Here is a 27044-nt window from a genome sequence, read left to right as displayed (position 1 = left end):
ACCACTAATACAGCCCCTTTACTTATCTCTTTCTCTCATCCTTCTCTCTCGAAAAGTGCATGCTTGAAACATCAAAAACTTTACCATTTTACCTGAGTGTTACACTAATATACCTGCTTGTCATTTCTTCACATGCCTGTGTGTTTTGTTTTCTTTACATGTGAACCATACACACACATATGTGCGAATGAGTGAATATGTGTGTGTGTGTGTATATATATAGTTTTAGGGAAAAGAACCAAGTTTCAAGAACTCATTGATGAAAATCCACTATCACATATAGAAAAATTAATAATTAAAAGCACAATAAATGAGTATAATATAATACAAAGTAAATATCATAAGATAAAGATAGTAAAAATAGTACTATCTTTATCTTATGATATTTACTTTGTATTATATTATACTCATTTATTGTGCTTTTAATTATTAATTTTTATGTATGTGATAGTGAATTTTCATTGATGAGTTCTTGAACCTTGGTTCTTTTCCCTAAAACTATATCTTCTTATATATTATAATCTATAAAGCACAATTTAATTTTAATTTTTTATAAATTGATTTTAATTGAGTTTTTACCTGTAATTTTGGATTTTGTCCCTAATATTATTATATATATATATATATATATATCATCATCATCATCATCGTTTAACGTCCGCTTTCCATGCTAGCATGGGTTGGACGATTTGACTGAGGACTGGTGAAACCGGATGGCAACACCAGGCTCCAGTCTAATTTGGCAGAGTTTCTACAGCTGGATGCCCTTCCTAACGCCAACCACTCAGAGAGTGTAGTGGGTGCTTTTACGTGTCACCCGCACGAAAACGGCCACGCTCGAAATGGTGCCTTTTATGTGCCACCCGCACAAGCCAGTCCAGGGGCACTGGCAACGATCTCGCTCGAAAATCCTACGGGAGCCAGTCAGGCGGTACTGGCAACGGCCACGCTCAAAATGGTGCATCTCATGTGCCACCCGCACAAGAACCAGTCCAGGGGCACTGGCAACGATCTTACTTGGCTTGCCGGGTCTTCTCACGCACAGCACATTTCCAAAGGTCTCGGTCAGTAGTCATCGCCTCGGTGAGGCCCAATGTACGAAGGTCTTGCCTCACCACCTCAGCCCAGGTCTTCCTGGGCCTACCTCTTCCACGGGTTCCCTCAACTGTTAGGGTGTGGCACTTTTTCACTCAGCTATCCTCATCCATTCTCACCACATGTCCATACCAGCGCAATCGTCTCTCTTGCACACCACAACTGATGCTTCTAATGTTCAACTTTTCTCTCAAGATACTTACACTCTGACGGGTATTCACATTGACATTACACATCCAACGGAGCATACTGGCTTCATTCCTTGCAAGCTTACGTATGTCCTCAGCAGTTACAGCCCATGTTTCACTGCCATGTAGCATAGCTGTTCGTACGCATGCGTCATACAGTCTGCCTTTTACTCTGAGTGAGAGTCCCTTTGTCGCCAGCAGGGGTAAGAGCTCTCTAAACTTTGCCCAGGCTATTCTTATTCTAGCAGCTACACTTTCAGCGCACCCACCCCCACTACTAACTTGGTCGCCCAGATAGCGGAAGCTATCGACTACCTCTAGTTTTTCACCCTGGAATGAGATAGAAGTTGTTTCCTGTTTGTTTACAGTCTTTATTGCACCTGAACATCTGCCACAAACAAAAACTAACTTGCTAGTTAACCTGCCTTTGATGTTGCTGCACCTCTTATGTGTCCATAGCTTGCACCGGGTACATCTTATAGAGTTACTACCTACTCCTTTTCTACATACTGAGCAGGGCCATCTACCTGAAGGGGTTTGTGTTTTATCTACCTTCCTACTTATTAGGATTTTGGTTTTAGCTAGGTTGACTGTAAGGCCCTTCAATTCTAGACCTTGCTTCCACACCTGAAACTTCTCCTCTAGTTCTGATAGTGACTCCGCAATTAGGGCAAGGTCATCAGCATAGAGGAGCTCCCAGGGGCAACCTGTCTTGAACTCCTCTGTGATTGCCTGGAGGACTATGATAAATAAGAGGGGGCTGAGGACGGAACCTTGGTGGACCCCTACCTCTACCCGGAATTCATTGCTGTACTCATTTCCAACCCTCACCTTACTGGCAGCATCTCTGTACATGGCTCGCACAGCTCTCACTAACCATTCTTCTATCCCAAGTTTCCTCATTGACCACCAGATAAGGGATCGGGGGACCCTGTCAAAGGCTTTCTCCATGTCAACGAAAGCCAGGTACAGAGGTTTATCTTTAGCTAGGTATTTCTCCTGCAACTGTCTCACTAGAAATAAGGCATCAGTAGTGCTTTTACCTGGCACGAACCCAAACTGCATCTCATCTAAATTGATTCACTCCCTAATTAGTTGGGCTATGACCCTCTCTGTAACTTTCATAACCTGATCTAACAGCTTGATGCCTCTGTAATTATTTGTATCTAAAGCGTCACCTTTACCTTTGTAGCAGTTGACTATGATGCTGCTATATATATATATATATATATAATAATATTATTAGGGACAAAATCCAAAATTACAGGTAAAAAACTCAATTAAAATCAATTTATAAAAAATTAAATTGAGCCTTATAGATAAAGTATATATAAAATATATATAGTTTTAGGGAAAATAACCAATTTTCAAGAACTCATCGATGAAAATCCACTATCACATATAGAAAAATTAATAATTAAAAGCACAATAAATGAGTATAATATAAAGTAAAGTAAATATCATAAGATAAATATAATAAAAAGATTACACGTGTTTCATAACCAATTTTCAAATAGAAAAGAAATTTAAATCGATTAAAATCAATTGAAATTATCTAAAATAAGTTCTATTCAAAAATATAGCTACTCGTCAGATCGTAAGTAGAACAATAATTAGATATATATCTCAACCAACAATAAGTACCAAATGAATTAATATGATATACTTATTATATAAAGATAGAAAAATTATTTAAAAAATATCATAATATCAAAATAATAACCATTCAATAATCATCCCTTCATCCATAATAATAACATGTATATTATATACAAAAAACATCTTACCTAAATTATCATTGTTTTAAATTATCATTGTTTTAAATACAAGTTGAACGAAGTTTAAGTTTAAAATAATAATGAAGATAAAATTAGTACATATTTAACCGGTGTAATAGTTAAAGCTATACTATTTAAAGCTAAAGACGTTTATTTAATTATGATTAAAGATCAATTGAATAATAGAAAAATACAAGATTATTTATTTCTACAAACGTAATAATAAAAAATATGAATGAAAAAATTATGAATGGAAAAAATTATGAATGAAAAAATTAGGAAAGAAAAAAATTATTAAGAATAAAAGGTTAAACTTTATATATATATACAAAGTTTTGATTTAAAAAAAACTTTAACGATATTATAAACTATAAAGATTAATAATTAATCAAATAATATTAATCAAAAATAATCGAAAATATATCAACACTATTCCAATCGAAGTTCTAATATTATGTTGAAATGAAACTATAACTCCTAAATAATATAGTGTTAAATAAGTTATCTATTAAAATAATCTATAAAGAACCAAATGAATAGTATAAAAACAAGAATACATATTATTTTCAAATAGTAGAAAATCTTTAGCAAAGTGAAAACAGTACTTATCCAAATTTTTCCGTAATCTTTTTATTATATTTATCTTATGATATTTACTTTACTTTATATTATACTCATTTATTGTGCTTTTAATTATTAATTTTTCTATATGTGATAGTGGATTTTCATCGATGAGTTCTTGAAAATTGGTTATTTTCCCTAAAACTATATATATATATATATATATATATATATAATTATGTGTATTTCTTCTATCTTAATGAACAAAAATTCTTCGGATAGAATAAATGGGTTAATAGAAACCAATGTAGCAAAGAACACAAAATAACTGTGGTTTAGTTCCTGTTTTTAAGGCAGGAACTCCTTGAAATTTTGGGTATTTGAGTATATTTAAAAATTTAAGGAATGGAGAAAACGCATGTTATAATTGCATACTTTATTCCTACATATGTTTCAAAGGATTACAACCTGTGTGATCCATAGGGATCTTTGATATTAAAATTGTAACCTTCTCATCATGGAAAGCATTAGAATCATCTTAAACGTAAGACATTATGACCGATTATGAAAACAATAGATGGATAAGGTTATCCATCATAATGTCTTACGTTTAAGATGATTCCCATGCTTTCCCTGATGAGAAGATTACAATTTTAATATCAAAGATCCCTATGCATCACACAGGTTGTAATCCTTTGAAATATATGTAGGAATAAAGTATGCAATTATAACATGCGTTTTCTCCATTCCTTAAATTTATTTATATATATATATATATATATATATATATATACATGTTTACACACATATATATATGTGAGTGTACATATATATATATATATCTTATATAAAATAGACCTGTCTGTGTGCGTGTATTCGCTTTTCACGCAAATAATGGTTGCGCAAATTGCTTCCATATTTGGGATGCATGAATAATTTATCCTTGGATACATAATACTGTCTAGTTTATTTTTTTTATTAAAAATAAATAATATTGCTTTATATTTATGATTCACTTAGAAAAAAAGTTTCTCAGTGTCAACTTCCGGTATTGACATAGCAAGGGCAAAAAATTTTCTATTTACATTTGCAAAGTCATTCATTCTCTAATTTAATAAACAAGGGTTTTAGATGCTGCAATGCAGAATGGCAGTCAGCAGATAAATAAAAATTAACCAAATATTACACCTGGAGAAACAATAAATGGCACAAGAACTTCAAGAGACAAATCATGACATCACAGACTTGGTTACGTTTGTGGGCATAACTACAGAGTTGTACCCCCTCCCCTGACTTTAATAAGCAGAAAAGAGAAGCCGTCATAAGAAAACTTACGTTAACAATAACATGCACACGAGTTTTTTTTCTCAATAGAAGTAAATTCCAAAGTAAACGTTTCTAGTAGAGAAGTAGAAGAGTACAGGGCATAACTACAGAGAAATCTACGGATGCACATACGCACATAATAGAGAAAAATGAAACAATTATGGACGACTTGCTCCGAAACACCACCGAGTGGGGAACACTTCTCAGAAATAACCTGCAGTTGTTTCCTTCAAAATTCCTACATGGTCGAAATGTACATGCATCAAGGTATATTTGTAGAAAATTTCATGAAAAAATATTCATTTTCCTGGAAGTTAAGAGGAATTTAAGTGGACTCTGTTGGAATTTCCGAAAATTGTCCCCCACCCCCATTCCAAAACACTTTCACCAAAAATTTTTGTATATTCGGAATCTACATAATAAATAATATATGCATAGACAATTTCATTAAAAAATATTCATTTTCTGAAAGTTATGACCTTCCAAAGTCGGGGGTGGGGTACAACTCTGTAGTTATGCCACACTTTGTTTGTATTAATTTTCAAGTAGATAAATAGTGAATATATTTTCAGAGTGAAAACATAGAAGTGCTTACCTATCAATTATAATTACACGTTCATTAGCAGAATCTAAATTTACAGCAAACTTCTATACAATCATACATAGTAGTTATGAGAATGGTGTAGAATAAGCGCGTTGATTTATCGTTGTTTAAACCATGGCAGATCTATAGATGTGTGCCTCACCAAATTTGTTTTTGCCTAACTTACTGAAAAATGCATATTTCTTGATTAAATTTTCTAGATATGCATTGTGAGTACTCTAGATTACTGTTATATCGAAATTGGTGGTGAAGAATGTTTTCGGAAGAGTGTAGAAGTGTTTTGATTTGTTTCCTCATAACTTTTTGCAAAGAGGACATATATTAAATAAAATTTTCTTCAAATACATTTCAAATTACAATTATGTGGGAATTTGATGTGAAAACAAACTTCAGCGGGAAGTCGGATAATTCATAAACCTCGACTTTGTTTCCTCATACGTTTTAATGAAGTGTGCCATTATTTTTTGCCCACCCGTCAAATTTCAATAAAATCATAATGTACACCATATTAAAAGTATTTCTTGAACGTTTTATTTTAAAATATACAGTTTTCACACATGTGTACTTATGTCTAAATCTGTTTAATCATTTTGTTGTGTCTAGGAAAAATCATTCTGTTTTAATGCCTTATTGATTAAACTGGTGAAGACTACAATGAATATCAGTGTCTGACGAGCAACATCAAATGGTTTTACATTACCCATGTCCAACTACTTTTACTAAAATACCTGCATTATTATATCTTACCTGTTATGCTACATAAATGTGTGTTTATAATGAAACATCTTTAATTACACCAAATCTGTTTCATTACGCCACTCAATCCGGAGTAAACTTTCACAATAGAAATTTTTAAAAATCGACTCGGAAACACAAACGGCGAAATGTACTAAGTTTCTGTTTACAAGCTTTTTGATTTTATATATATATATATATATATATATATATATATATATATATATATATATATATGGCACTGTCATGGTATTAGCTGTCAGAAGCGAAAGTAGAAAACTCTAAACAAGGAATGTTACTGCTGGTTTGAGTTGAAATCTGTTTCTTTGGCTACTGACTGGCCGGAGCTATCTGTCTATCTTTCTATCTATCTATCTGTCTGTCTGTCTATCTCTCTATCACTCGTCCACCTTCGTTTATTTCCGTAGAATTTATCAAATTAGAAAAAAAAAACTTTTTGGCTACTTCCATCATCCTAGCTCCACAAGAGGGGCATATTTTTGGGGTATTTAAAAGTCCATGTCTCTTAAGCCAATTAATACTATTTTCTGTTGTAGCGGTGGCGATGGTAATATCGCGGTGATTAATTCCAACTTTGGATTACGCGTGGTGGTGGTGGTCATTGGTGGTGCTGATTGGTGTATGTGATTTGTTTTTAAAAACAATAATGAATAATGCAAAAATATATTTATTTATAAAGTTTAAACTGAACATGAAATGAAATATATTTATTTATAAAGTTTAAACTGAATTTAATTTGTTTAAATTCTACGGAAACGCATTTTCTAATTTGATAAATTCTACGGAAATGCATTTTCTAATTTGATAAATTCTACGGAAACAAACGAAGGTGGACGAGTGATAGATAGATAGATAGATAGATAGATAGAGAGAGAGAGAGAGGGAGAGAGAGAGAAAGAGACAGACAGACAGATAGCTCCGGCCAGTCAGTAGCCAAAGAAACAGATTTCGACTCAAACCAGCAGTAACATTCCTTGTTTGGATTTTTCTACTTTCATTTCTGACAGCTAATACCATGACTGCCAATTTTTTTTCAGAATCGGAATCTCCATAGCCTAAAAGTTTGGTTTCCTTAAACGTTTCCAAACCCAGTAGGAGTGTTGGCTTCATCACTTTGAGCCAGAGAGAAAGAAACAATCCATGCAGTGGAAATACCCCTCCTCAACTGCCTCAAAGAAGACCAAGGTCACTTCACCTGCAGGGAAGGTATTTTGTATTGACCATCTTCAAAAGGGTCACACCATCAATGCAGAGTTCTATACCAAGTTGGTGATGCAATTTCCCTGTTTACAAGATATTTGGTCTTTGCTAAGATACCTTTAAGGTCCTTCAATTCTAGGATTTGCTTCAACACTGGAATTTCTTTTATAATTCCATTACAGATTCTATGAGAACAAGATCATCAGCATATAGTAGCTCTCAGGTGCAGCTGGTCTTAAATTTTTCTGCTATGGCATGAAGGACAATGAGGAATAGGAGAGGAACTAAGAACCAAGCCCTGGTGAAAGCCTACCTGTATACCAAATTTGTCACTCTACTCATGGTTAACTCTCTTTACTGAAAGCACCCCTGTACATGGCTTGTATAGTTTTCACAAGCCATTTGTCAACCCTTAGCTTCTGCAAAGAACACCAGATTACAGAATGAGAGAATCTGTAGAAGGCTTTCTCCAGGTCAATGAATGCCCAGTACAATATTTTACTCTTAGCTAAATATTTTTCTTCCAGTTATCTAGGATAGCATCAACAATACTTCTCCCTGATACAAATTCAAACTGCATTTCATCTAGTCTGAACGATTCTAAATATTTGGGATACAACTCTCTTGTAACATTCATGACCTGGTCCAGCAGTTTGATACCTCTGGAATGACTTCTTTATAAGGCATCTCCTTAACTCTTGTAACAATTGACTAATGCTACTGCACCAGTCATTGGGGATGACACCATTCTGGATAATCTGATTAAAAATATGCATTATACCATATCCTACTCTGCAGGATAATTCAAACATCTCAGCAGCAGTTCCTTGTCTGCATATCCTTAACCCTTTGGCATGTAATCTGGACATATCCAGCCAAATATTATACCTGCTTTATGTTCAAACTGATCAGATCCAACCTATCACACCTACCCTGTAATGTCACTCTAAAAATATACAAAAACACCATTGAAATCTTGAAGCTACAAAATAATGCATGATTAATTCAAAATAATGTGAATCAATAAGCAATACATTTGAAAAAGAAACCTGAATGCTAAAGGGTTAATTGTCTTAATTATTATATTGCTGTAAATAGCTAATCCTTCTGTTGGGTTCACATTAGGAAGGCTCACTTCCTCCCATGTATTCTCAACATTTAATAACCTTTCATAGCAACATGCCATTAACCCTCTGTATACACTTCTCACCCACATTTCAATTCTCTCTGATACACTGTTTAGCAATCCAGAATACCTCATGTTTCTTATCTTCATGCTGTAAGACATTGGCAAACCTCTTCCTTTCTGCTTTTGCTTAAGTAGGCCTGTTGCCTTCTGGTTACCTAATATAGCTTCCTGCTGCCTCAATCTTTCCAGTCATTCCAAGCCCATTACTTTGTTTTATGGTACTGTGTAAAAAATAAAATGAGCTGAAGAAAATTAATTCAGGATGGGTAGTAACATGGATTTGGACAAGAAAGACTAATAAAGTTATATTAAATACCGCAGAAGATAAATTCATCATTTATTGAAACTATTAGAAACAACGTACATTCTGACATTAATGTAGCTTCTGCTGTATATGAATACTTACATTTCATTAGGTGAATCCTTAGAGAGAATGATTTGTCACAGATATCACACTGATATAGTTTCTCACCAGTATGACTATGTTTGTGTAGATAAGAGACTATATACAGAGAATGTTTTACCACAAATATCACAGTTTCTTTCTTATAATGAATACATTTATATAATTAATCAATTCAAGAAAATTATACACTTCAAACATTGCAGCAATAAGGTTTCTCTCTTTTGTGAATAGGTTTGTGTCTACTTAAGGAGCTTTTTACAGAGAATGATTTACCACAGATATCACATTGATATGGTTTCTCTCCTGTATGAATACGTTTATGTATAGTTAAGGCATCTTTGTCAGAGAATGATTTGCCACAGATATCACAGTGATATGGTTTCTCTCCTGTGTGAATATATTTGTGCTTAGTTAAATTACTGCTGTTAGAGAATGATTTATCACAGATATCACAGTGATATGGTTTCTCTCCTGTATGAATACGTTTGTGTTCAGTTAAGAGAGAATTTCGAGAGAACGATTTACCACAGATATCACAGTTATATGGTTTCTCTCCTGTGTGAATATGTTGGTGTTCAGTTAAGTGATTTCTTCGAGAGAAGGATTTACCACAGATATCACAATGATATGGCTTCTCACCTGTGTGAATACGTCTGTGTCCAATTAAATAATCATTTCGAGAGAATGATTTACCACAAATATCACAGCAATATGGCTTCTCTCCTGTATGAATACGTTTGTGTGTAGTTAAGGTATCGCTTTCAGAGAATGATTTATCACAGATATCACACTGATATGGTTTTTCTCCTGTGTGAATATGTCTGTGTTTAGTTAAATCACTACATCGAGAGAAAGATTTTCCACAAATCCTACAGTGATATGGTTTCTTTCCAGTGTGAATATGTTTGTGTTCAGTCAAGTGATTTCTTCGAGTGAATGATTTTCCACAAATATCACAGTAATGTGGTTTCTCTCCTGTATGACTTCGTTTGTGTTCATTTAAGTGGTTTTTTTGAAAGAATGATTTACCACAAATATCACACTGAAATGGTTTCTCTCCTGTATGAATACGTCTGTGTCCAGTTAAGTAATCATTTCGAGAGAATGATCTACCACAAATATCACACTGATATGGTTTCTCTCCTGTATGAATGTATTTGTGAGTAGTTAAGACACTACTTACAGAGAATGATTTACCACAAATATCACACCAATATGGTTTCTCTCCTGTGTGAATACGTCTGTGTGTTGTTAAGCTACCTCTTTGAGAGAATGATTTACCACAGATATCACAGTGATAAGGCTTCTCACCTGTATGAGTATGTTTGTGTTCAGTTAAGTGATTTCTTTGCGAGAATGATATGCCACAGATATCACAGCAATATGGTCTCTCTCCTACATGAATACATTTGTGTTTTGTTAAGTGACCAGTTTCAGAGGATAATTTACCAGAGACATCACAGGGATATGATGTTTCTCCTTTCTCTTTAGTCATATCACTATGAAAATCAATACTTTTAAACTGTGTTTTCAATTTTGCCTTATTCACACGTAATTCTTTTTCCATTATTTTTCTTTTCTCACCACAATTTAGATGTTTGTCTTCTTTTTGTGTCCATATTTTTTTCCTGAAGCGCGTTTCTACTACTGTGATTTTTGTCAATATCTGAGGTGGATTGGACACATTCCAGACAGTCAAGAAAACAATTCTGTTTTCTGTCTCAGTTCAGAAAATATATTTGCCAGTCTTTTGCCATAGTTTTATATAAGGACAGTTACATCTGCCCTGCATCACATTTTCCTCGAGTCTTTAAACAATAATAAATATTGATGATGTATACAATTCTTAGATGCCAATGTCATTTGTTATTCTGAAATAATAGAGAAACAACAGTATAAGATATAGGGGATACTTAAAACATAACAGTGGAAATTTTTTCTCAATTTCTTATAGAGATAAACTGTAGAAATAAATATTTACTTGAACTGAACTGTTTCGAGATGTATTTTATATTTGTGTAGATAAATAGATATATGTATTTGTACAGGCTTGCTCATGTGGTTAAGAAGCTTGCTTCCTAATCATGTGGTCTCAGGTGCAACCAAGGCCAACTGTCTCCTATAGCCTTGTGTTGACCAATACTTTGTGAGTGGATTCTGTAGACACCCAGTCTCTACCAAATGTGTGTGTGTGTGTGTGTTTGAGTGTACCCAGTTCTTGTCATCATATGATGGCTGTAAACGAGCATCATCATCATACAAATGATGTTTGTTTCCAGTTTTCTTTGAAAACTATGTCTAGCCTTGGGAATTATAGCCTTGTCTGGAAACAGGTGAAGGTTGGTGACAGAAAAGGCATCCTGCAAAAGAAAATTTACTTTCACAAATTTTGTCTGGGATCTTTTTTAAAACGGGGGCCACATTTTTCATTAACGAAACACTTTGAAACTTGGAACACTGGTAGAATGTGTCATATAAAACATCTTTTTCTCTTAGTCTTCTTAAAAAAAAAAGAAATCCATAAATTATTCCATGTTAAAGTTGTCGTATTTCTGTAATTTCAACCAATCACTGACGTCCATTCAGCCGATATACATTAAGTGCCGACTACATAAACAAACGATTCTGAAACAATTAACCCTAACCCTAACCCTAACTCTAACCCTAACCCTAACCCTAGGGTTAGAGTTAGGGTTAGGCTTAGGCTTAGGGTTAGGGTTAAAGCAAATTTAAAATGAAAAAAGCAAATAAAACGAAGAATCGTTTGTTTATGTAGTCGGCACTTAATGTATATCGGCTGAGTGGACGTCAGTGATTGGTTGAAATTATCGAAATAAGACAATTTTTTACATGAAATAAATTCGAATACAAAAATATTTTTCTGTTCTATAACACAAAATAGATAAGTATACGAAGTTTGAAAGTCTTTCGGTACCAAAAGCACTACGTAAATCATTAATGAAAAATGTGGCCCCCGTTTTAAAAAAGATCCTTTGTCTGATTCATGCAAGCATGAAAAAGTGGACAGTGGATAATGATAATATAGTAGATATAATTCAGAAAATAAATATGGTTACTTTTCTATGACTTCATGTTTCATGTTAAATAAGTTTTTTTTTTTTTCAATGGAATCAATGAAAGCTTTCTTTTAGTGGTCTTTATTTGTGGCAGCCTGTAGTCAATATCCAGTTCAACATGTGTCGGATGAAATCTCAGTAGAGAAGAGGAAGCTACTCACTTCACTTTTACATACACGCATATACACACACACACATATCATAATATATTCTTTTATTCTTTTCTTTTGCTTGTTTCAGTCATTTGATTGTGGCCATGCTGGAGCACTGCCTTAAAGAATTTTTTAGTTGAAGAAATCAACCTTAGGACTTATTCTTTGTAAGCCTGATACTTATTCTATCGATCTCTTTTGCCAAACCACTAAGTTACAAGGATGTAAACGTGCCAACATCGGTTGTCAAGCGACGGTGGAGGGGCAAACACAGGCGCACACACATAAATATATATAAGCCAAGTAAGATCGTTGCCAGTGCCCCTGGACTGGTTCTTGTGCGGGTGGCACATGAGATGCACCATTTTGAGCGTGGCCGTTGCCAGTACCGCCTGACTGGCTCCTGTAGGATTTTCGAGCGAGATCGTTGCCAGTGCCCCTGGACTGGCTTGTGCGGGTGGCACATAAAAGACACCATTTCGAGCGTGGCCGTTTTCGTGCGGGTGACACGTAAAAGCACCCACTACACTCTCTGAGTGGTTGGCGTTAGGAAGGGCATCCAGCTGTAGAAACTCTGCCAAATCAGACTGGAGCCTGGTGTTGCCATCCGGTTTCACCAGTCCTCAGTCAAATCGTCCAACCCATGCTAGCATGGAAAGCGGACGTTAAACGATGATGATGATGATACATATATATATATATATACATATATATACATATATATATACATACATATATATACATACATATATATATACATATATATATATACATATATATATATACACATATATATATATACACATATATATATATACATATATATATATATATATACACATATATATATATACATATATATATATATATATATACACATATATATACATATATATATATATATATATATATATATATATACACATATATATACATATATATATATATATATATATATATACACATATATATACATATATATATATATATATATATATATATATATATATATATATATATACATATATATATATATAGATTTACTGAGTATATTGATAACCTTTGAAAACACAAATCTTAGAGCAAAGAGAAGGCATTTACCATGTAACAAAATTGGTAACACCTTAGACAAACCAAACCTTACAATATAGACAGGTTGTTTATCACCAAATGAAGTTGACAAAACCTTTGAAAATACTAATCTATTAGATTAGAGATCATTGATGCCATATTATTTATCAAGCACTGAAAACAGTTAATTGTCAAAAACATAAATAATGTCCTTTGGATAATAGAATTATGTGAGCCTCTCAAAGATACAGCAATTATATAGAAGTGGAAATATTTAACATTGGAAAATGATGTTTCCTTACCCTTTTATGTACAGGATAATACGTCTAAACTGAAATGTTGATGTGTTATATTTGAAAATCCAGAGTTGACCATTACATTTGATGTAAAGTAAATTACAGCAACAGACATGGCTGTGTGGTTAACAGGCTTGCCTTGCAACCATGTCGTTTCAAGTTCAGTCCCACAGCATGGCACCTTGGCAAAGTGTCTCCTACAATAGACAAGCTAACCAATGCCTATAGATAGATAGATAGATAGATAGATACACATACAAGTGTAGGGGAGGGTGTCTTTGTGTTTATACCCCACTTACTCAGTTGAAAACCAGTGTTAGACTGTTTACGTCCCTGTAACTTAAAAGTTCAGCATAAGTTATCATTAGAATAAGTACCAGATGTACAAAAAAAACTTACATACTGAGGGTGATTTGACTAAAACTCTTGGATGTGGTGCCCCAGCATGGTCACAGTTCAATAACTCAAATAAAAGATATGGTGAACATTGATTATTCAAACCGTTTGATGTTCCAAGTGAAACATTCATATTAATTCTATTTTCCGCCATATTGTGGTCTGAAATCATTTAATAACAAAATAAAACCAACAAGCTTATTCTATCGATCATAGTTTTGATTTATTTTTCTTAACGATATTTTCAAACTTAATAACTTTTACTCTCACAAGTTTAGCATACGGAAAGTCAAATATCTGTGTGATTAGAGAAAAGGGGTTTGGGTGACACCTTTTCGGTAAATATCCAAGTAAATAAATATTAAATTTATTTTCAAAGTGATGGTATGGATGTGTTTATCAATCAATCTATTATTACATGTTCATAAGCAGAAACTTCACAATACGTTCCTATAAAATCATAGATCGTAGTTTAGAGAGTGTCTAGAATTAGATCGTTGATTTATCTTTTTAATTGATTAAATTTGGGCATACCTACAGATGTGTGCCCCACCGAATTTGCTTCTTCATAACTTTCTGAAAATACTTGTTACGCACAGAGATTTTCCAGGGATATATTTTGGATGGTGATTGGGATTCCATTGGAATTTGTTGTGAGAAATGTTTTCGGAAGGGTGTAGAAGAGTTTCGATTTGCTTTCTCAGAAAATATTCAATTGTTAAAATTGGATAATTTTTTTAAATTAAAATTTTCACAAATCTGTTTCAAATAGTGTAGATTACGATTGTGTGAGAATTTGATGTGAAAACAAAATTTAGGGGCGTGGATGGATAATTCCCAAACTTCGATTTTGTTTCTTCATACAGTTTGAAGTATGAGAATTAACACTACCATTATTTTTCGCGCACACATCAAATTCGAGAAAATCGTAATATACATAATTTGAAAAGTATTTGTCGAACGTTTTATTTCAAAATATCCTTTTCACACATGCATAGTTATGCCTAAATCTGTTTAATTGATTTTAGTTAAAGTAGTGGAGAATAGAATTAATATTAATATCAGGCAAACAACATCAAAAGGTTTTACATTACTCACGCTGAACTACCTTTACTAAAATAACTGTATTATTATATCTTACCTGTTATGCTACATATATAGTTTATAGTGAAATATTTTCAATTACACCAAACGTCTGAACAGAAACCTTCGTCATGCCAAGTTCATTGTGCAGAATATTCTCAACTTGTGGGATATGCTAACAGCATTGGCTATTTCATCTATAGTCAATCGCTTGTCATTCATTAGCAAGTGGTGAACATGATCAATGTTTTCCTCTGTGGTGGTAGTTGTGGGACGTCCAGACCCTGGGTCATCGTCAAGACTCTGTTCCCCTCCTAAATTCAGCTGCCTATAAAGCTGGAACACCGTCTGCACGAAGAAGCAATTTCACACGAAGTAAACTTTAACAACAGAAATTATAAAAATAGACTCGGAAACACAAACGACGAAATGTACTTTGTTTCTGTTTATATGCTGCTAGACAAAATATGGATTCTAAAAAAATTTATTTCAAATATATAAACAGTTACTGTTAAATGTAACGGAATTGCGAAAGTTTTGCTTCAAATACAAACAATAATGGAATTCTGTAAGTTTGACTATCAGTAACATCTGAGAGTGAAAAAATTTTAGTCACAGATCTACATTGCTGTAGTTCCCCCACCCCCTGCAAATATTGAATAGAAAATCGGATATCTCCCACTCTTACTTTTAATGTCTACCTCTTTACGGTCATCTTCATCAGTCTAGGGAAGCACAAAAGATATTGTTTATATTCTAATCAAGGCAATCTAGATCCACCGGAGAATTACATTTAAACGTCATACCAAACTTTCTAATGCTGCTATGATAACAACATGACTTCCATCATCTTAAAAGCAGTATAAATTAGTTGTAAAGTTCTACCCCGTTTATCACCTGCAATATGTCTCCTTTCTCTGTGACCAACACTACAGTTTTGTTAGGCCAGATCTACCAGAGAATTACATTTAAACGTTATACATTTGTACCTTCCGTCATTCTATCAAGTGTAGACGTCTTGGCCAAGTCATCGTGTTTTATAATGGGAAATAAATTAACAGATCTGCATATCTGTAAATTTCTAGGGAAACATTGTAGATGTTCATCCCCACTAGTAGTTTCTCTCTCTCAACTCTTGACATTTCAAAGAGAAAGAGGATAACTGCAGACAACTACCTCAATACTAAACAGCAAAAGGTGTTTGAACTTTCTCCAACCAGTTTTTATTGTAACAACTATACTTTTCTAACATTCTCCTCCACTGCTTACTTGGTTAATTATGTAACAGAAGCATAGTTAACAGTCAAGTTAATGACAGTACCCTTGTACATAGCTTGTGTGGCTTTCTCATGCCATTTGTGTACCCCTAGTTTTCTTTGAGTCAACCAGCTCATACAATGAGGGACTCTGCCTAAGGCAATGAATGTTAAGGACAATAGTTTGCTCTTATCTAAATACTTCCCCTACTGGTTTCTATAGAGTTGATATCAGCAGTACTTGTCTCTGACGCAAAAACCAAAATGCTAACAATTTATATTTATCTCAATTACTGCTTAGTGCTTCTAATCTGTATTTTGCTATGACTGGGCAGCCAAACAGCGCCACCAGTGAAAAGGTTTTGACTGGATTCCAGTTAGAGAAACTTAGTCTCTTTGTCAGTTTAGAGTTGCCTCTCTTTTTAGTGTCTGATGTTGATGAGAAGATAACCATTCCAAAATGTATGCACACGTGAATCTGGAAGAGGGCTCTTTGAACTGACCGTGGTGTATTTACAACTTTTTTCTACTGCAAGAATATTTCTCTATGACAAACTTCTTACAAGTTCAAGTATTTCTTAAATGTGAAGGTGCATGGCTCAGTGGTTAGAATGTCAGGCTCACAATCATGAGATTGTGAGTTTAATTCCCAGACTAGGCTGTGTGCTATGTTCTTGAGCACTTGTACACTAAATTCCTTGTTAAGAAGGAATTCCATCTGTTTCGTGGATTCACTACCTCAACAACTCTTTCATAGGATCCAGTGGCTAAGGACATTATCAGGAGGAACCACATCCAGTTTTCACCCCTACTCCTCTACCATTTTTGATGTGGTAGTCTCCCACCTTTTGGAGGTGTCTTCAACTCTGGTGTTGAGCGTGCTTTTTTCATTTTTTGGGGGGCCTTTTGTTCTTTAGTTTCTTCAATGTAACATCAACAAATGTCAGTGGGCAACGACCACCCTGCCAAATTTTCCTTTAAATACTTGCCGGTAGTCTCCAGCTGCCAGTACCAGCTAACTGTCACGTGAAACAATCTAAGCATCAACTGACCAATGGAGGGGGAAGGATGTTTAGTTTTGGCCCACACTCTCTCTAGATCTACCTTCCAGAATCATCCAAGTTTCACTTCCAGTAGCCAGAGTCGATTAGCTGTTTGGTGGTACAAGCCTTCAAACTATCATTACCAGTTTTCTCCTTACTGACCTCATCTCTGTACATGGCATTTACAGCCCTCATCTATCCCCAGCTTCCACATTGCCCACCAGATAAGGGAGTGGGGATTCCTATCAAAGGTGTTTTCCATGTCAATCAAAGCCAGAAACAGAGGCTTATTTTGGGCCAAGTACTTCTGCAGTTGCCTCACCAGGAAATCAGCATTGGTCGGTGTTTCTGCCAGGTACAAATCAAAATTGCATCTCATCTATGCTCTCTTCTAAATTGAGCTATGACCCTTTTTGTAACACTCATCATCTGGTTCAGCAATTCAATGCCTCTGTAATTATTCCTGAGGCATTACCTTTGCCTTTATAGCAATTGACTATTATACTGCTACACCAATCGTTGGGCATGATTCCCTCATGTACAACCTGATTAATTATGTGACTCGGTCATGTCCCACTCTACCAGATATTTTAAACGTCTCAACAGTGATTCCCAATAGATCAGAGGCTTTCTTTGTCTTCATACCTTTAATTGCTTTATCCACTAAGCTAATGTTGATTTGGATAGCTGGCCCCTCTGTTGGGTCCACATTAGGCAGGTTCTCCTTCTCCCATTTAGTAGCCTTTCATAGTGGCAATTCCAAGCCTCCTTCTTTGCAGAATCACTAACTGCAAATTCATGCATATATAAATATATCTTTTAAATTCGTTTATGTTAACATTAAGGGTATGCAAATAAAGCTCTTATTTTACTAAACTGGCCACCGTTTAATGATACTGACTAGCGAGTCAAGTTTTCAGGGCTGCATCATGGTTATACTGATATATGTAAAATAAATATAGCTAGATTGGCCTTCATACTGACAAGACGGGATAAACATCCCACTAATGCAGTATCACCTGATATGAATCAATGATGATGATCAACCACATGTCCATATATGGACTATGCTGTATTCATCCCAAGGATACAGACTCTGATGTTAAAGTCATGTGATTTGTGGAAACATGTGTAGCAATGTATCAAATATTTATAAACTCCATCCTAGAATTATTGTTATTATTATATAAATATATATATAAATGTATATACACACACTGGTGATAGTGATGGGGAAACGTGTATCAGCCAATTCATTTTATGACAAAAATATTTCTTATATATTTATTTCAATGATCTTGAAAAATTACTTGCATCCGAATATCAAAGAGAACAAAATTTCAAAACATTTTTAAAAAATATAAATTTTATTGTTTTTCTTACATACTTTATTTAAAAAAAAATAACTTAGTCATAGTTGCTAGTGTCAACAGTCAATCATGGTAGCTGCATTCTATGTCATTAAAATTTGAGTTGAATACATGTTTTATTATAATAAAACAAATAAAATAGGACAATATTAGAGAAATGCATTAATATTTACAAAATTAACCAATTAAATTATACCTTATTTCACTTTTATTTAATTTTATTTTGATTATATTTTTAAAAAATACCATCTATTAGATAATCAATTTATAATTTTAACTTTTTATTTAATTAATTTTTACACACATATTTGTAGGCATATACACAAGATAACTGCTTCTCTCTTACTGTTAAGAAGTTTACATTTAGAAGTTAAAATTTTGAAAATCCCATCAATACAAAGATCGCAGTGACTATCTGCAATTTTATAGGCTTATGAATTTCCACTTTATGTTATACTTGTTATTTTTGTCTTTTAACTTAATTTGCTTAGACAGGCACTAGATGGTTTATTTCTAAATGTGTTCTCATGGCTTGCAATCTGCATTTTTATGTTATTTTCTGTAGAACCTATGTAAAAATAATTTATACCTTCAGATTCCACTTTACATCTATATACATTTTTTTTTTGCTTGCAACAATTTTTGAACAAACATTTATCTTAAAAATTTTCAGCCACAACCTATATTTTTACTTTTTTTTTCCTTTATAAAATTGCAATATTATATATTTGCAAGGCCTCTGCCAGGGGTGTAGCCAGCCCACTTATGCGTACCTTTCCTTCATTGGACACTAAACTCCGCTTGCGAAGACTTTTTGAGACAAGTGAAATTGAAATCGAACTAAATTCGACGACTGGCACCCATGCCAACGTTGTCTCCTTCATTGGACACAAAACTCAGCTTGTGAAGACTTATTGGGGCAAGCGAAATTGGGATGGCACCTGTGCCCAGCGTCGCCTTTCTGGCACTTGTGCCCGTGACATGTGTAAGGATTTTCGAGTGAGATCGTTGCCAGTGCCCCTGGACTGGCTCTTGTGTGCGTAGCACATAAAATACACCATTTTGAGCGTGGCCATTGCCAGTACCGCCTGACTGGCCTTCATGCGGGTGACACGTAAAAGCACCCACTACACTCTCTGAGTGGTTGGCATTAGGAAGGGCATCCAGCTGTAGAAACTCTGCCAAATCAGATTGGAGCCTGGTGTAGCCATCTGGTTTCACTAGTCCTCAGTCAAATCGTCCAACCCATGCTAGCATGGAAAGTGGACGTTAAACGATGATGATGATGATGATGACAGGATACTACAGGGGGTTGTTTCCCTTTCTTCACTAGGTTCATTAGCACAATCCTGTAATGTATCAGTACTAAATTTAACTGTATTAAAGTGAAAACATAATCTGAGAAACATTAGTTGAGACAGATAAATCCAATTCAGAATTTACTTGTGTTAATTATGTCATACTTATTTTTTTTAGTAAAGTGCTTTGAAAATAGTTTATAAAGCGATTTAACCAAGTTAGTTTTTATTTGTTTTGTGAATGGAATTATTAACCATATAATAGTCCTAAATGGATAACAAACATCGTACCAAAGAATCAATCTGGCTTTTGAGAAGGTCAATGCACAAGCGCCATCTTTTCAGCCATCGAATACCAGAAAAATACACGGAGCACTCACTGCCTCTTTTTCATGATTGTATTAACCTCACACAGGACTTTAACACAGTGAACAGGCTTGCTTTATGGATATTCTTAGAAATGCTAGGATGCCCACTGGAGCTTGTCAACATGATCTGTAAACTTCATCTCAATAAGGTTTGTGTTAAATTTTAACTTGCTCAACGCTGTTGTCACCTGTAGCTGCAGGTGCATTTTGTTGCCTTAAGAAGGCTGCTTAAAATAAACAGATTGCTAATTTTATTTCCGGTACTTTAAGGTGTAAACAAGCTACTTTTGATTCAGAACAAGGCTAAACTTTCGTTTTCTGATGACTTTTTCATTGTTATATACTACTAACCACGAGGTAACCAAGCTTTGAAATCAATCAAAGTTTTTTTAAAAATTTTTTAAGGAACAAAAATGGCTGCTCTTGCATTTGAAGTTTTTCTGGAAGAAATCTTGTTTGATTCTGACTCAGATGATGATTTTAAAGGATTTATTCAAGGTGATGATGAAGACACAGACTATGCTAACAGTTATATAGAAAACAATGTACTGGGTGGATACTATCATCCATGGCTGGCTGATTTAAAGAAAGTACTGACCCAAAGGAGGTACATTTCTGAGGGCCAACTCTTTTGTCTATTCTTTCATGCTTTACATAAAAATATTCATCCATTCTTTTATTAGTATACAAAAAAATCAAGCCTGTACACACAATATGTTATACAATTGTTATAACAATTTTAAAACAGTAGTTGCTCATGTCTTTAGTTCCCTCAAAAATAAGGCAGTGACAAGGGAAACTATTCTAGGGGCAAATCAGTGTGCTAAAGGTTTATGTTACCCAATCAGATCCAGACTCAATTGATAACAATGTGAAGCAAGGAGACATACTTGCTCCTACTCTTTTCTCCATCTATTTTGTTCTTGATATTGCTTATGCTTTTTAACAATGTACCATTGGTATCCATCTAAGATTCTAAGAGTTGACTGAGATTCGAATCTAAGCTCTTTGGGGAGATTTTGCATGAATTCCAATATGGTGATGTCGACTTGATGGCTCATTCCAAAGAAGATTTGCAACTGTCAATGGACAATTTTTCTTTTCTAGATATTGTAATGTGTTTGGACTCACTATTAGTCTAACAAAGACTTAAGTGATGTTCACACCAGCACCTTGAGAAGCTTACGCTAAGCCTACCATCAGTGTAAGTGGAACATGGCTAGAAGTCATGAAGAGTTTTGTATATCATTGTTAGACGCTGAAATTCATCAAAGAATTGTGAAAGGAAGCATGGCCTTCAACACTCTCCTTTATAAATATGTTTGTGTTTAGCTGGGAAACTTCTTTCAGAGGATGATTTACTGCAGTTATTACAGTGATATGGTTTCTTGCCTGAGTGAATATGTTTGTGAGAAATCAAATCACTATTTTGAGAGGATGATTTACCATAGATATCGCAATAATACGGTTTTCTCCTGCAGGAATATGCTTGTATACAGCTATGTTAGTTCCATGAGAAGATGACTTACTGCAGATATCACATCAGCATGGTTACTTTCTTGTGTGAATACGATTGTGTTTAGTTAAGTTACCTCTTGCAGAGAATGATTTGTCACAGATATCACAGTGATAAGGTTTCTCTCCTGTGTGACTTCGCTTGTGTCTTGTTAAGTGTCCATTTCGAGTGAATGATTTGCCACAGATATCACACTGATATGGTTTCTCTCTTCTATGAAAACATTTGTGTGTAGTTAATTGGCTTCTTTGAGAGAACGAATTACCACAGGCATCACAGTGATGTGGTCTCTCCCCTTCATGAATACGTTTGTGAGAAGTCAATTCCCCATTCTGAGAGAAGGATTTGCCACAGATATTGCAATGATACGGTTTTTCTCCTGTATGAATACGCTTGTGTACACCTACATTATTTCCATGAGAGAATGACTTACCACAGATATCACATTGATATGGCTTCTCTCCTGTATGAACACGTTTGTGTTGAGTTAAGTGAGAATTTCGAGAGAATGATTTACCACAGATTTCACAGTGATGTGGTTTTTCTCCTGTGTGAATAAGTTTGTGTCTGGTTAAATCGCCACGTTGAGAGAATGATTTCTCACAGATATCACAATGATATGGCTTCTCTCCTGTGTGAGTACGTATATGATTAGTCACATGTTCTTTTAGAGGAAATGACTTACCACAGATATCACAGGAATATGGCTTTTCTCCTGTGTGAATTCGTTTGTGCTGAGTTAAACGAATATTTCGAGAAAAAGATTTACCACAGATATCACAAAAATATGGTTTATCTCCTGTGTGAATACGTTTGTGCTGATTTAAGGCACCTCTTACAGAGAATGATTTAGTGCAGATCTCACAGTGATATGGTTTCTCTCCTGAGTGAATATGTCTGTGCCTAGTTAAGTTACAATTTTTAGAGAATGATTTCCCACAAATATTACAGTGGAGTAATGTTTTTCCTTTCTCTTTATTCATGTCACTAGGGAAATCAATACTTTCAATCTGTGACTTAGACTTAAACTTATCTTCACATAATTCATTTTCCATCATTGTTCTTTCCTCACCACAATTTCAAGATGTTTATCTTTTCAATAATATATTTTCTTGCTAATATATATTTATACTATTGTGATCCTTGTTGATATATGAGATGGGTTACAAACTCCTTTATAAATCCATCCAAGTTTAATTCAGATGCAAAATAATCTTGTGCATATTCCAGACAGTCAAGAAAAGAATTATTGTTTTGAATCTCAGTTAAACAAAAAATATTTGCCAGTAATTTGCCACAGATTTCTATAAGGAAAGTTATATCTATTCTGTATAAGATTCACTTTCAGTCTTTAAATGATAATAAATATTGATGATGTATCGGATATACACAATTCAGTGATGCCAATGTCATTCTGAAATAGTAGAGAAAAAACAGTATAAGATATAGGGGATACTTAAAATACAAAGTCAAGATTTTAGTGAATTTCTTTGAGTAATGAGCTGAAGAAACAAACATTTACTTGAACAACTGAAATGCATTCCTCTCTTTTGAAGATGTGTATTATAACAGTGTAGATAAATAATAAATAAATATATGGAGAGTACAAGTATGGTTGGGTGGTTAAGAAGCCTGTTCCTAGCCATGTTGTCTCAGGTTCAATTCTAATGTGTGGCACCTTGGACAAGAGTCCTCTACTACAGCCCTGAGTCAACAAAAGCCTCAGGAGTGGACTTGTTAGATGGTATCTGTGCGGAAACCTGTCAAATGTATAGTTATCTATCTATAGATGTATATGTGTGTGTATCCTTGTCTTGACATCATGTGATGGTTGTAAATAAGCATCATCATTAAATAAGTGATGTATAGTCTTCTGTGAAAACTATGTTTGGCCAATGGAACTATTACTTTGCATGGAAACAGGTGGAGGTTGTCAACAGGAAGGGCATCCAGCTGTAGGAACTCTACCTCAACAAAGTCTGTCTGGACCCTCACAAGCATGGCAAAGTAGACATTAAGTGATGATGTTAGCTATTAAATATAAAGATTATGAATAATTATATATAATAAATATATAATTGTATCCAGTTAACAAAAATCACTCATCATGATTTTTAAGCCAGAATATTTTAAAATATCCTTAAAAGACACACTCAACACAAAGGCCTTTTTGATAAAGAAGAGAGACCTGTGTTCTCCAGCTCAAAAAATACTTTTACAGTGGCTTTTTGCGAGAAGAGCAAATGCTTTCTTGATGTTTTCCAGCTCAACAACTGTAAAGGGCCCAGGACCACAGAACACATTATTTGTATGACAAGTGTTAATATCATCCTTTCTGGGCCAGATAAAGCTGTTGATATCAGGAACAGATCTATAAAGAAACTTGAACTTAATCATTCTACCAGAGACATGTTGTAGGGCCCTGCCAATGTAGAACTGGCGAAGATAGTTGACAGCATAGTACTGCTCCACAAGCACTGTGATACCGTTGGGAGAGCCTGGCTCTACAGGAACTGCTGTTTGGGTTGATTTAGTTTGCTCAAGTCTTGATGACAAAGTGTTTCTTACTGCTTCCTTTTCTTTTCAGCTTGGACTCTTCTTTCATTCTTTTTCTCTCAGTGCTTCTCTTTCTGTCAGACATGGTTGCTTTTTTTCTCTGCATATTTCCTTCACTTCCTTTCCCTATCTTTTTTCTTATACTCTTCAAGTTTGATAGGATCACCTCTTATTTCTTTCTGTACAAGAAGCTATTGTTTAAACCCTTGGAAAAAAATTTTCCCCACAAATTTCTTTATAACCATAATGTATGCCTTTTGAAAGGGATTTATATTAAATTTCATTAAAAGATATCTATTTTCCTCAAAGTTATGGGGGGAAAAATCGGACCTTGTGAATTTTCCGAAAGTCCTCTCCCCACCCCATCGGAAAAGATTTTCCCAACAAATTTCTTTATAATCATAATGTATGCCGTTTGAAAGGCATTTACATAAAATTTCCTTTTAAAAAAGAACCCATTTTCCTAAAAGTTATGAGGGAAAATCTCGCATCTTGTGAATTTTCTGAAAGTTCTCTCCTCACCCCCCGGTTGGTTTGCGCGCATTTTTGTTTTCACATTCGTCTCATACACATTTTTTTTCACACCCGTTGCACTAGTTTTTTTTTTTTGGTGACTGGCTACTCAAGTAGACATTAACCAAAATTAATAAGAAATTTTTTCCAAATAACTGTTTATTTTTTTATCAGTTTCAGCTCAAAGCTGTGGCCATGCTGGGGCACCACCGTTTTGCTACACTGTTATTATTGAGAGCCTCCTCTGATATGTGGAATTTGGTGAATAAGGGAGGCTAATGCCGCTACCCTCATTTGCGCTTCCAGCAGTGTGGTAGGTTCATCTGGGACTCTCGATAGGAAGAGATCCAGTTTTGATTTGAAAACATCTACATCTACTTTGTGTAGGTTCCTCAGGCTCATTGGGAGAATATTAAAAAACTGTGGACCCCTGAAACCTATTGCGGTAGAACGAAATACTGTGGAATGGTCCAATATATTTCTTTATTGCACACAGGGGGCTAAACAAGAACAAAGGGATTAAGTCGATTACATCGACACCAGTGCGTAACGGGTACTTATTTAATCGATCCCGAAAGGATGAAAGGCAATGTGGACCTCGGCGGAATTTGGACGTAACAGCAGACGAAATGCCTCTTAGCATTTCGCCCGGCGTGCTAACGATTCTGCCAGCTAGCCACCCTCAATGGCCCAATATACTGAATATTTATCTCTTCCGATTTCTTAATCCAGACAAGGTGTCACCCAAAACGGTCTTCCCATCACACAAAGATCTTTGACATTCCATATGCTATGTGATAAGCATTATTAAACACGAAAATATCTTTAAGAAAAAAATGTAAATATAACTATGATCGGTGGAATAATCTTTAAACCATAATATGTAGAGACTAGAATATCAATGTCTGACTAGCAACATCAAAAGGTTTTACATTACCCATGTCCAACCACTTAACTAATATATCTGTATTATTATATCTTACCTGTTATGCTACATAAATCTGTATTTATAGTGAAATATCTTTAATAACACCAAATACTTCCTTCTTGGCGCCAAAGCCCCAAGTAAACTTTGACAAAAGAAATTATAAAACTAGACTCGGAAATATAAACGGTGAAACGTAATTAGTTTCTGTTAACATGCGCCTAGATAAAAAATATCAGTATTATTTCTAAATACTTTATTTAAAATTTTAAAACAGTCACTGTAAATGTTCTGGTGCTATCTTTCGATAAAAGTAGATGAAAAAAAAATGAAAGAATTTATTCAGTAATTTCCGAAAATATTTATTTCTTTAATTTCTTTTTCTAGGTGAATCGTTTCGTTTCAAGTCGTACTGGAAATTTTAGTTCCATTTGAATGAGTCTATGAAATATATAGATTAACCGCAGTAAATATTGAGACATGGGAAGCACAAACAGTAATTTTATGGAGAAATACAAGCAAGTATTTTGGCCAGCAGTGGGAAAGTAATAACTGTTTTCGTTGACTGATTGTTTAATATAACTAATATTAAGTATGTAACCTTCGCTACATTTAGTGTAAAGGCGCACGGGTCTGTGGTTAGAGCGTTGGACTTACAGATGTGAGTTCGACTACCCGACCGGGTTTTTGCGCTGTGTTCTTGAGCAAGACACTTCGTTTCAGGTTCACTCAGCGGTAGAAATGAATTGCGATGTCACTGTTGTATAGTCCCTTGGTGACATGCAAGAGATTTGTTTCTTCTGCGAGGCACCAGGCAAAAGAGCAATGCTCTTTGACAAAGTGCTAAGAACAATTGAATTGAATTTGGATTCTATTATCATCCTTTAACATCATCTGTTTGCCATGCTGGCATGGGTTGGACACTTTGATCAAAGCTGAAGGGCAGCACCAGGTTCCAGTCTGATTTCGCCTAGTTTCTACAGCTGGATGCCCTTCTTAATACCAACCACTTTACAGTGTG

The 27044-nt window shown here is 34.7% G+C and overlaps 2 protein-coding genes across 5 annotated transcripts in view; both read right to left on the bottom strand.

Moving 5' to 3' along the window:
• Positions 1-9017: 9017 nt before the first annotated feature.
• Positions 9018-15622, bottom strand: LOC106881503 (uncharacterized). 3 transcript variants are annotated; one of them, XM_052977590.2, is made up of 3 exons: positions 15237-15568; positions 11085-11463; positions 9018-10974 (listed from the first exon to the last, which is right to left on the bottom strand). In XM_052977590.2, exon 3 carries the CDS (start codon positions 10668-10670, stop codon positions 9294-9296), a length of 1377 nt encoding a protein of 458 aa, XP_052833550.1. In that variant the 5' UTR covers positions 10671-10974; positions 11085-11463; positions 15237-15568; the 3' UTR covers positions 9018-9293. The 3 variants fall into 3 exon arrangements, with proteins under 3 accessions (XP_052833550.1, XP_014787399.1, XP_014787400.1); XM_014931913.3 differs by lacking the exon at positions 11085-11463 and having other exon boundaries at positions 15237-15622; XM_014931914.3 differs by lacking the exon at positions 11085-11463 and having other exon boundaries at positions 13706-15532.
• Positions 15623-18825: 3203 nt separating this feature from the next.
• The window catches only part of LOC106881502 (uncharacterized), a 69588-nt gene continuing 61369 nt past the window's right edge, over positions 18826-27044 (bottom strand). Inside the window, exons 1-2 of one of the 2 annotated variants that reach the window (XM_014931912.2) lie at positions 26082-26207; positions 18826-23443 (exon numbers count right to left, since the gene is read on the bottom strand). In XM_014931912.2, coding sequence (XP_014787398.1) covers positions 22065-23087 — 1023 coding nt within the window. In that variant the 5' untranslated portion in view covers positions 23088-23443; positions 26082-26207 and the 3' untranslated portion in view covers positions 18826-22064. Of the gene's footprint in view, positions 23444-26081; positions 26208-27044 lie in introns of those variants that run through there. The other variant, XM_089344026.1, reaches the window with a different exon arrangement.

Source organism: Octopus bimaculoides, chromosome 28 (genome assembly GCF_046866305.1).
Source record: "Octopus bimaculoides isolate indiv1 chromosome 28, ASM4686630v1, whole genome shotgun sequence".
NCBI lineage: Eukaryota > Metazoa > Mollusca > Cephalopoda > Octopoda > Octopodidae > Octopus > Octopus bimaculoides.
Note: the sequence above shows the minus strand (reverse complement) of the source record. Positions and strands in the feature narration are given on the sequence as shown.